Below are 11187 nucleotides of genomic sequence, written 5' to 3'. Positions count from 1 at the left end.
AAAACTTCAAGTTGAAGATTAAGTACATACTCCATATGTTCCAATTATATCGTGGCATTTCAATGAGCACGTAATTTAAAAATATATTAATTTTATGTACTAAAATAAATCATATATATTTGTATGTTAATAAATAATTTTGTTAACAATAAAATAAACATTTTAAAACTAAATATATTTAAATAGAAAATATCATTCTTTTTTATAATATATTTCCTTTCCCCCCTCCCCCCCCCCCCCCACATTTCCTGCCTTTTTCACATCCCCAATATAAATATACTGTCAGCTTCACTTCTTTCGCTGCTCGACGCTGTGACCCCTCACACTTTCTCCATTTCAATTCATAAACTATTCCAAATGACTTTATCCATGTTGAGATCTGTCGTCCGGAGGACCTCAACTTCAGGCGCGTCTCGCCTCACGCGCCGCCAATTCGCATCGGAATCCGCACCGGAGAGGAAAGTCGCAATTTTGGGAGCAGCAGGAGGAATCGGGCAGCCTCTTTCACTTCTGATGAAGCTTAACCCTTTAGTATCCAGCCTTTCACTATACGATATAGCCGGCACTCCTGGTGTTGCCGCTGATGTTAGCCACATCAATACCAGATCTCAGGTATACTTTCTATTTTTATCCTTTCCCGTTTCTATTTCGTAATTGTCATTTTTAATACTCCCTTTGTCCCAAATTTATGTGACACAGTAATAATTTAACTATTACAATTCTCAATTTACCTATAATAATGAGTTGTAGCTACACAAATGTCTATGGTTAATTTTAGACCACAAGTTTCAAAAGTTTTTTCTTATTTCTTCAATTCCATACCCTAGTCAATCACCATCACATAAATAAGAACGGAGGCGGTATGAATATATGTGAACGAAATGAGATTGAGTGGAGTGGAATGGATGTAGAAGATTCATATAGTCAGTCAATTTCTAACTTGTTTAGGATTGAGATGTAATTGATTGATTGACGTATATGGAGTTTCAGATGGTTTGATGCCATTCAGTGTGACTCTGTTTTGTGTATTGTATATTGATCTGATAGTACTCCTTACTTAACTTGCTGAATTTTTTTTTTTTTTTTTTTGTATGCGTGTGTGTGTATGTGCGGCCTAGGACTATCTCAAGCTCTAGAATTTCAAGCGCTCTGATGCAGCAGTAACTCTTATTAGTTGTTGAATTGTATTGACCTGTTTCGGACACGCCTATTATTTGCTTTAGGTCTGCAACACGCCTTCACATGCACATTATTGTTCTTTTATTCATGAATTAATTTGTTGATGGGTGCTAGGTCTCTTGTCTACGATGATACCGTATAGATTGTGCTTTTTGTCTAGTTCTTTTTTTTATTTTTATTTTTTATGAAAACATCTTGTTAATGGATGATGATGAGAGTTGAGCACATATAGACATTGAGGACCGCAGTGCCAGAAGGTTCCTGGCCGGGCCGACTCAGGGAAGGCGAATATGCCGGTTTCAAAATTTGAACCTTGGTCACCTGTAAAAGCTCAGAGCTTCACTGTTGCTGGAAGGCTGCCGTCTATCTATTTTGATATCATATTGAATGTTCTTATAGATGATATGATCATGCAATTCAACACTTATTTTTTGAGGACTTGGATCTCATTTGCCTTTTTGAAAAATTTCTATGCATTTTATCACTTTTGTTAATTATCTGTTATTGTTATTTTTCACTTTAGGTTTGGTTGTCCTCCCAGCTTATGGTCCTCTTCTCTTCGGTTCCTTGACCCTAGACATTTTTACTGGACTTTGCAGGTTGCTGGGTTTGCAGGAGAAGACCAGCTAGGGCAGGCTCTGGAAGGATCTGACGTGGTCATCATTCCTGCTGGTGTGCCCCGCAAACCGGGTATGACCCGTGATGATCTGTTCAACATTAACGCTGGCATTGTTAAATCACTATGCACAGCTATCGCAAAGTATTGTCCTAATGTAAGTATCCTTGTGCACGACCTCTTGTTATTGGCTTAAAATATGAGTTAAGTCATTGGAGTAGCAGCTACTGATTCTCCTCTTTCCTCTGCTGCCTCTCCTCAATCCATAAAAGGCCCTTGTCAATATGATCAGCAACCCTGTGAACTCCACTGTGCCAATTGCGGCTGAGGTGTTCAAGAAGGCCGGGACCTATGATGAAAAGAGGCTCTTTGGAGTCACCACGCTTGATGTGGTTAGGGCAAAGACTTTCTATGCTGGAAAAGCTAAAGTCAATGTCTCCGGTGCGTCTCCTACTATACTTCATGCTTTGAAATTGCTTCTATTTCACCTTGTTAGATTTTTTCACATAATATAATCATCCCGACTTGTGTTTTGGTACTTTATTCCAGATGTCATTGTCCCCGTGGTTGGCGGTCATGCTGGCATAACCATCCTCCCGCTGTTGTCCCAAGTAATTTTTCATTTCTCATGTTTCTTTTTTCTGATGAAGTTTTCTCATGTTTCTTCGAGCTATTATAAGTGACTTCCACTTTGTAACTTAACTGAGTTTTTCCTTTTATCTCGAAATTTATGAAATAGGCTACTCCAAAGGCAAATTTGTCAGATGAAGAAATTGTTGCGCTCACCAAGCGAACCCAGGACGGTGGCACAGAAGTTGTTGAGGCCAAAGCTGGAAAGGGTTCAGCCACACTCTCAATGGCGTATGTTTCTATTCGTCCTCTTTTAATTATCTTACTTTTTGAGTGTTTTCTGAACTTCTTGGAGTTGGGCAATGGAAAGATTTTTCCCCCTGAGATTTTGGTAAAGAATACTTGCTATAGTGCCTGCTACTGGCTGGAATTAAATCGTCGGACATTGCACTACAGATGCTCCTGAATTAGGCTATGCTTCTACATGTTCTCGCAATTGTAGTATGTGTCATGACGATAACTTGAAAGTACAAACCTGCTTTTGCATGTTTCCTCATATGTCTACAAATGTAACATTATGCATGGTGGCCAGCATCAACACTCTTGAGTAGGTTTTAGCTTGAATATGAAATTTTGGTGCATATAATGTTACTGAGAACTTGCTTCACCTACAAAACCGTTAGAAGAGTTGGTGATGCAAAAGAAACAACCAGAAACATTTTTCATTTTGTTACCTCTAAATCAACTTATTTGGGACTGAAGCGTAGTTGTTGTTTATCTGTGTAGCTTACGTCTTTGATAACTTCATCTGAACAATTAGTATTGCTTTTGCAGCTATGCTGGGGCTATTTTTGCTGATGCTTGCTTAAAGGGCCTGAATGGGGTTCCAGATGTTGTTGAGTGTTCGTTTGTGCAGTCAAATGTCACAGAGCTACCTTTCTTTGCATCCAAGGTAATAATCCTCTACTGATCCTTCAAAGATGTTTGTGCATGTTTGTGGTAGACCTGTGCTGAGTCTTGCACCTAGTGTTAGTTTTGTATTTTCGCTTCGGTTTTCGGATTGGTTTGCTTGTTATTGCCCCTTCCATTTATCTTTCCTACGCGGAGGGTCTACCAGAAACGGCCTCTTTGCCTTCTTAAATGTAGGGGTAAGGTCTGCGTACACACTATCTTCTCCGGACCCCACTTGTGGGATGGGTATGTTGTTGTTGTTGTTGTTGTGCTGAGTCTTGCCATAACTCTTCTGTTCCTGTCTCTAAGAAAATTTTCCCTTTTATGTCAGATGCCACTATTTGAAGTATCTGAATAATTTGGTGATCCCTTTCTCATAGTGTGGATTTTTTAAGAGCAAATTAAGTTCAACTTTCTGTTCTTGGGCATGGTGTAGGTGTAGATCTGTCTATTTGATCCGTGGGTTTTATCACACTTCACACCTAAACCTTTCAAACAGAGTTCTCAATCCAAAACGTTTTATTGAATTAGTCTGTCATTTGTTGAGGGAGCAGTGGATCTTAGTTATGCTCGTACAAAATATAGATACCTGTTGAGCTGGGCTGCTGTTATCAAATAGGGGTTGCAAAAGTTAATATTCCGCTCTTATGAAATTAACAAATGGAGTTTTCATTATAGAAGTTTCTTTGGTCTTTGTCCAGTAATACAATCTCCAAAGAAGCTATGAACTTTGGCTTTCGCTCAGCATTTTCTTATTAATCTTTACTTATGATCTTGTCATGCTATACAACTATATCTTCTTGCTCATGAACTGGTCTATTGCTGGGTTTTACGATTCTGAGTTGGTAATCGGTTCTGCCTATTTCAGGTGAGACTTGGGAAGAACGGCGTGGAGGAAGTCCTAGGGTTGGGCCCACTTTCAGACTACGAGAAGAAAGGCCTCGAAGCTCTTCTACCTGAGCTGAAATCCTCCATTGAGAAAGGAATCAAGTTTGCCAACTCAAATTAAAAGAAATATTACCATCTAGTTTTTTCCAGAGTTACAATTTTGGGATTCTTTTAGGCAGTTTTGTTGTATCTTATGCGAGTTTCTTGCTGCCGGAGCATATTTAGCTCTTTCTGAGCGAGATGGACTTTAGATATACGCAACATCTCTGGAGAATAATGATCGGCAGAACTTGCATTTGCCTTTACATCCCAAAATAATGGTCTGCTACATGTCAACTAGTATTGTCACTTCCAACTGCAAATTAGTTGGATTGGTTATATACTTATATAGGATGAGTGAGGGACTCATATGAGAGATGAGACGCGACTATGCCTCAATCCCAAGCTACTTGGGGTCAACTACATGAAATCTCCATGTCCCAAATGCTCTATTTGAACTCATAATATCAACACTCCATACTCAAAGATACCTGTACGAGAAGTTTTAGCATTAAGGCATACCCATGTCAAATATATAGCTGATTTGGGCGTTCTAGCCAAAACGACTCCTATTTTGGCTATTACCTTCTCCATTACTATGTTATCATACGCAGGAATATCCTTGTTATCCGGCTTTTGTAGCAATTTCTATTTGTTCTTTATTGCTTTGGGACAGCCCGGTGTACAAAGCATCGCGTGTTCACGCAGGGTTCGGGGAAGGGCCGCATCTCAAAGGGGTGTGATGTAGGCAACTTATCCTGATACAATCACTAGTGGTTGATTCCACGGCTCGAACACGTAACCTATATGCGACAATTTTTAAAAAATAATGTCGCTACAGCAATTATATATTTCATCATGCGAGAGATAATATGCAAAATCAGCGAACTATGCAAGTAAAAATGCAATATATAAACTTATCAGGTAGCTATGAGTTGAAGACAACTCCACAAGGACATTGTATAACAAGCAACGGGGCTGGACTTTTGAGATCAAAATAACACCTGGATTTTTATAAAATCTCATCAGTCCTGATATATACCTGCTGAAAGAAGTAAACGTGACATACAAACTATCTAACAAATGATGCATAACAACAAAAAATGGCTACATATATACAGTCAAAAGGTAATTTCACTTTACAGTTTATAGTCTAAATTGCTCGGACTCTTTACTTTAAATGCCGCACCTATGTCGACACGACGTGAATGTGGGTGTGAATAAGGGATCCATACCGGATCTGGTCAACCGATTTTGGATACTTTGATCAAAATTGACAGCAAAATTCGAGACATTGAAGAAAATGAAATACCTTGTATATAGAAATTTCTCAGTCCTTTTCCTTTCTATCTCCTTCTAGGATTCTCCTCTTGTTTAATATTTTTGAATACCTAATAAATTTTCCACATAATGTCTCATAATTTAGACATTTCTATAACTCTATTTTTAAATATTTGAATTGTTTCAGCCGAATCCCCGCATCTGTATCCGTATCCCTGACACCTCTAGATCCGCACCCATATCGGACACCCACACACGAGTCCGAGCAACTTATGTTTATACCATACAATATGATAATACATATTATCCTACCATTAACTGCACATGTTTTTTGTACACCCAGGCAGTTGCAGGAACTCACACAATCATGCCTAGTAGCTCTAGCAGCAGTGTAATCAAATGAATAAAATCCCAACACAAGATTTTTCCACTCAAACTGGTCAAGCAATCTTGGCTATTTACAGGTGCTGCATTTCTCCCATCATCACCGTAACCAATCTGATTTAGAATTCAGTTTCGAAACAGATACCACCTTGTATAGATACAGATCTACAAGTTAAACGATGGTAAAAATGAATGATCCCTTTATGCCTTTCCAGTATCATCAAGGACCAGCACTTCATGACTCAAACTTGAAGTTCTTGGAAGAACCATCGGCGAAGCAGAAATACAACACCCTTCAGACAAGGGATTACCAAGATGTCTGTCCCAACGCAGTCCTGAAGATCTCCTGCAAAACTAGAAAAGAACACTTCCTTGAATGATATGCAAGAGAGGGAGGGGGGGTTTGAGAGAGCAAATTATAACCAAAACGTTTCTGCAAATGGTCCAAGTCCTCGGCAATTCTTATATATTAGAATTAAAAATACCAGAGTTACAACCACGACACACTAAGGAAGTGTCTAGTAAAATAGAGAAGTTATAAGATGAAGAAATGGATCAGTATCAACTTTTAGAAGATTAACACAAATAGAGCATACAAGAATAAGTCAAGTTGATATCCCATAACTATGTTTTATGCTTTCAGTCCGTAAGTGCAATGAGACTGCAAAAAGATGGTTCTACCATTCTTTAGCTCCATTCCTTTTGCTTCTTGACTATTAGCATCAAGGAAAAAATATCACTCCCCTCCCTACACCAGAAACTAGGAGTTATATACTCGGCAACATTCACTTGTAATTTCTGTCTGTCATTTCATTTGGGGAAGGACACAATAGTGATCAAGTCTAGATTATAGACGTGACTACACTTTTATTAGGCTAACACGGTTTTATCAGAATATATCGAATGTGCTCCACATGTTAAGATTACTCCCATATATAAGGGACCATTTTGGGCATTTGCTCTGTTGCAAAATATGGAGAAGCTCATCATACTTCGCCTACACATTCTAAGATATTCTTCATTCATCTGCAGATTCATGTGGGGACATACCACAGAATATGTGCGCAGCAGGAAATCCTATCATCTCTGTTCTCAAGCAACTGTGTATGCTCACCGACAAGAAACACATAGAACTTGACTGCACATTTTTGGTTAAACCTTCCTAAACCATTCTAAATTCTAGAAAATCACTAGATTGAACAGCCTATTTATATGACAAACTAGCACATCAAAAATATTGAACTTGGTGCACTATGCTCCCGCTATGCGCGGGGTCCGGGGAAGGGCCGGACCACAAGGGTCAACCTTACCCTACATTTCTGCATTCCACGGTACGAACCATCAAAAATATTGAACATTTATATAAAATCCAAAGTTCACCCAACTACAGCATATCCATTTAATATTAAAGGTTATACTGGGAAAAATGTTGATGAAACATTTCAGTGTTGTTTCCTCCTCTATCACATTCTTTTGACATGTCTAAATATCAAAGGAATGTAATTTGAAAATGATATGCATAGCAACATTTAATAGTAAGAGTCTTAGCAGCTATTTCTTAATCCTCAACCATCTTTCTGAAAATAGTTAAAAACTGGAATCAGATGTAAAAAATATCAACGCCTAAGTGCATTCTCCCCGACCAAGCCAAATCACAGATTCAACAACCACAGGAAGAAATGGAGCAATCCCAGAACACAATGAACATACTCAAAAGCATATTTCATTCCAAACTTTAAGAAAGGAGCAAGTTCGCAGGGAAAAGATGATTGTCACCCAAAAGAAAAAATCAAATGTATTAGCTAATGAGTCTTTACTTACTTCCAACATCCCTTCACATCCTATGTCAATGCCCTGCATCCGATCCATATGTAGATGAACTATCGCTATCTGAATCTGCAAACATAGACAAATGAAATCACAAACAGGCTTCATACTGGCTGCAAAATCAATACGTCAAATATCAAAGATCATGGTTCATGCGTAGATGGACTTGCAACAGAATGAATCATAATTCCTTTTCATCAGTTGAGTAAACAGCTATTACCACTGGAGGATGATCCTGAATCACTGCTAGAACTGCTTGAGCTGCTGGAACTGCTTGCATTATCCACTGGTCTCCCACCTTCTGCATTGGTAGAAGGAGCACTAGTATGCATTTCACCTACTCATAAGCAAAGAGACAAGAGGTATGATATATATTTTCCATGTATGTCAATCTCAAACAATAATTCTCATAGAAAATAACTTACCAGGTCTGCTTTCTTTTAGTGCATCAGCAACCATTGGGCCGGAACTCTACAACGAAAAAATGTGACAAACTAAGAAACCCTAAATCACACAAAATAACCGTGTATTTAAAGCAGACAGAGAGACAAGAAGAGAGAGAGAGATATGTGACTCAAAACTCACTGCAGCGGGAGCACTTTGAGCAGCTCTTGCTCTGGCTTGAAGAGCAAGTTCAGCTTTCCTCTTATTCTTGCTCAGACTCTTTTTGTAATTTGTCACAAACCTATCCAGCTCCCATAGAGTTTCTGCATCAACACTGTCTATGTCTACTTCAATCTCATCATTATTCTGATTAAGTGCTGTGCTCCTCTTCTTAATGATCTGAACAATTGCATCAAGCTTTTCTGAAGGTAAATTCTCAAGATTTGTACTAAGTTTCTGCTTTTCTTCATACGTCATGTCCCTCTTATTGGGATCCTTTGCTTTAGGTTTCTTGGGAACTGGTGTCCTACCAACATGAGAGAAAATGAAGGGCTTCTTATTCGCATCAGCTGCCCCAGTAATTGACCCAGACCTTTCTAAAGTCCTTGCTCGAGGAGAATGTGTAAGTGTATGATAAGGCACAGGTTCATGGACAAAAGGATGAGGAAGATGGGCCCTCCTTGAAGTGGGAGTGGGCAAGCCTGCATCATGATACATTTGATACCTCCACCCTGGATTATACTTGGCCTCTATAGCAGCCCACCTCTCTTCAAAAATCTGTGACAACTGTTCAGCCATTACATGAACATCCTGCCCTTTAGGGTTATAAGTCATGGCATTGCTAAAGACAAGTCTTATATCCTCTGCGAATTCCTTTGGAGACTTGTACCAATTCTGGGATAGCCTATTCTTAATAGTGCCTAAATCCATAGGATGCTTAATTATATCATGATAATCATGAAGCCCAAGAGCCTCTACATTTACCGGCTCATTGAACACCCAACCATGCTTATGTTTCATTAACCTCTGAAGCAGGTCACTACAACTTCGAAACAATTGTTTTCTATGCTTATCAAAGGTTCCAAACCCAAATGCAAATCCGTACTTTGATACACTCCCACTCCCGTTGGTCTTCAATTTTTTATTGCTTTCGGAAGGTAGTCTGTCCTTTCCGAGAAGGAACTCGGAATTCTTGTAATACGGATTAGCCTTCGGGGTCCTCTTCTCCTTCTCCACAAATTCACCAACAGCGTGGTTGTTTACAACAACTGCAAGACGAGGTGGACGGAATGGTCTTGGTTGAATATGCCCCACCGAACCCACCTCTGAATGCACTCGCACTAAAGACCTACCGTTGATCAAATTGTCACTACCCATATATTGGGGATAACTATGGGAGACAACGGCATCACCAGGAACAGCAACAACACTACCATTGTTACCACTGTTACGCGAAGTCAGCTGAAACTCCTTAGCTTCAAGTTTCTTCGCAAAACTCCTAACATGATCGAGCTCCCTCTCTAGCGTCCTTCTAAGATCTCTAATCTCAATTTCCGACCTTGCCCCAGTTAAACTAATCCTAACCCTATCTTCAAGTCTAGAAATTACCGGTTTAACCAACCTATTAGCCACCTCAAGATCCTCTCTATGTCGTGATCCTTCTTCATGATTAGGCAGACCACCACAACTGCCTTCCGGGGCTACCTCCCGGTTAACCTCCATCGTAGCGCCACCGTCTCCTCCATCTGAAACTGCCGCTCCTCCACAGCTACCGTGCCCATCTGCCTCTAGGGTTTGTGAAATTGGCTGCGAAACAATATTATTTTCGTAAAGGTTGCTCTTTTCATGGAATACATTGGTGTCCGATACGGCTACGGTTACGGCTGTGGCTGCTTCTACAGCGGCGGCGGCGGTGGTCGCCGGAGAAACGTCGTTGTTACTATTATCCTTCTTTTGGATCCTACGTTTTTTTCGGGTATAAACTTTGGTACCGTCGCCCCAACGAAGCCTCTCTCTAAAATTCAAACCTTTAGCATCTGAAGTCATACATACAAATTGGGAGCTAGGGTTTCCGAAAAGAGAAATTGATTTGAGAGTGAAAATTAGAAAACCTAGACCGATTGAGAACCAAAATTCCCAATTTCAGGGAAATCGAATGTCGTACGGATCTAGGGTTTTTTGGAAATAATGAAAGAGAAAAAAAGGGAAAATTAGGAAAAGTTGAAGGATCTATTGGGTAAATAAAGATAAGAGGGGGGAATCTGGGGGAAAATTAGGGTTTGGAAATTGGAAGATTTAGCGAAGAGATCGAAAGATAAGAGAGCGCGATTGAGAGTAAGTTTTGGGATCCGAAATGTACTCGCCTGATTCTTTTTTTTTTTCTTTCTGATTTTTAATAGTATTGACAATATATAGAGATTTCTTGGGCAGGAAATTATTACTTTTCTCTTTTTTTAATAAGAAAAATACGCTTAATATACAAATTGAGCCTTTACCTTTTATTTCGCGTATAACCATTCGGAACTCATTGGCCTAATAAATTTAAAATTGCTTCGCATAAATTCATTTTAAAGAAAAATACTCTCTATATGTATCGCAAACTAGAGTAGTTTGGAGTCAAAATTTGTTATCAACGATATATCGTATTTAAAAAAAACTAGGCGCAAAAGGATTTCTTTTTCCCAATGTGTATGGTTGAAATTCGTTGAGAACAATGAGGCAATATATAAAATTTGAGAAAAATTGGAGGTGATGTGATACACATCTCATCTTCTTCTATGTTCGTTTTTTACTTCGAATTGACTCGAATTTGAACTCAAATCACCTCAAATCTCCACCAATTCGTCCCAAATTTGAATTTCAAACTTTTTGAGATGTACTCAATCTATTCCAACAACACTCACTTATAATATAATTCCATTTCAAAAACGCGAATTTTCAGACTCGGGCTTAACCGCTTAAACGACCTTCAATGACTTTCAATAGAGTTTTAGCTTATCTTTTTCACTTTTCAAATTATTTTACTAAGTTAGTGTATCAACATACTTGCATTTATGACTTTCATTTAT

General features: G+C 39.0%; 2 protein-coding genes across 3 annotated transcripts; one reads left to right on the top strand and one right to left on the bottom strand.

The window, feature by feature from the left end:
• The first annotated feature begins 287 nt into the window (after nt 1–287).
• On the top strand, nt 288–4519 carry LOC107795174 (malate dehydrogenase, mitochondrial). Its single transcript, XM_016617759.2, has 7 exons — nt 288–612; nt 1779–1952; nt 2068–2236; nt 2345–2406; nt 2535–2656; nt 3200–3317; nt 4185–4519. The coding sequence occupies exons 1-7, from the start codon at nt 358–360 to the stop codon at nt 4323–4325; spliced, it is 1041 nt and encodes a 346-aa protein (XP_016473245.2). The 5' UTR covers nt 288–357; the 3' UTR covers nt 4326–4519.
• Nucleotides 4520–5784: 1265 nt separating this feature from the next.
• On the bottom strand, nt 5785–10500 carry LOC107795172 (transcription factor GTE4). Of its 2 annotated transcripts, none has more exons than XM_016617755.2 (5): nt 8321–10500; nt 8161–8206; nt 7956–8072; nt 7730–7804; nt 5785–6262 (listed from the first exon to the last, which is right to left on the bottom strand). In XM_016617755.2, exons 1-4 carry the CDS (start codon nt 10163–10165, stop codon nt 7755–7757), a joined length of 2058 nt encoding a protein of 685 aa, XP_016473241.1. In that variant the 5' UTR covers nt 10166–10500; the 3' UTR covers nt 5785–6262; nt 7730–7754. The 2 variants fall into 2 exon arrangements, with proteins under 2 accessions (XP_016473241.1, XP_016473242.1); XM_016617756.2 differs by having other exon boundaries at nt 5785–6254.
• Between the last annotated feature and the right edge of the window lie 687 nt (nt 10501–11187).

This window comes from Nicotiana tabacum, chromosome 12 (genome assembly GCF_000715075.1).
Source record: "Nicotiana tabacum cultivar K326 chromosome 12, ASM71507v2, whole genome shotgun sequence".
NCBI lineage: Eukaryota > Viridiplantae > Streptophyta > Magnoliopsida > Solanales > Solanaceae > Nicotiana > Nicotiana tabacum.
The sequence above is the reverse complement of the archived record's forward strand: the minus strand, read 5'-3'. Positions and strand labels throughout refer to the sequence as shown.

Coding starts and splice junctions, on each gene's coding strand:
- LOC107795174 (XM_016617759.2), top strand. CDS start 358: ATGACTTTATCCATGTTGAGATCTGTCGTCCGGAGGACCTCAACTTCA. Junction 1,953..2,067: donor TCGCAAAGTATTGTCCTAAT/GTAAGTATCCTT, acceptor AATCCATAAAAG/GCCCTTGTCAATATGATCAG. Junction 2,237..2,344: donor AGCTAAAGTCAATGTCTCCG/GTGCGTCTCCTA, acceptor ACTTTATTCCAG/ATGTCATTGTCCCCGTGGTT.
- LOC107795172 (XM_016617755.2), bottom strand. CDS start 10,165: ATGACTTCAGATGCTAAAGGTTTGAATTTTAGAGAGAGGCTTCGTTGG. Junction 8,207..8,320: donor CTCAAAGTGCTCCCGCTGCA/GTGAGTTTTGAG, acceptor TTTTCGTTGTAG/AGTTCCGGCCCAATGGTTGC. Junction 7,805..7,955: donor TTCAGGATCATCCTCCAGTG/GTAATAGCTGTT, acceptor CTATGTTTGCAG/ATTCAGATAGCGATAGTTCA.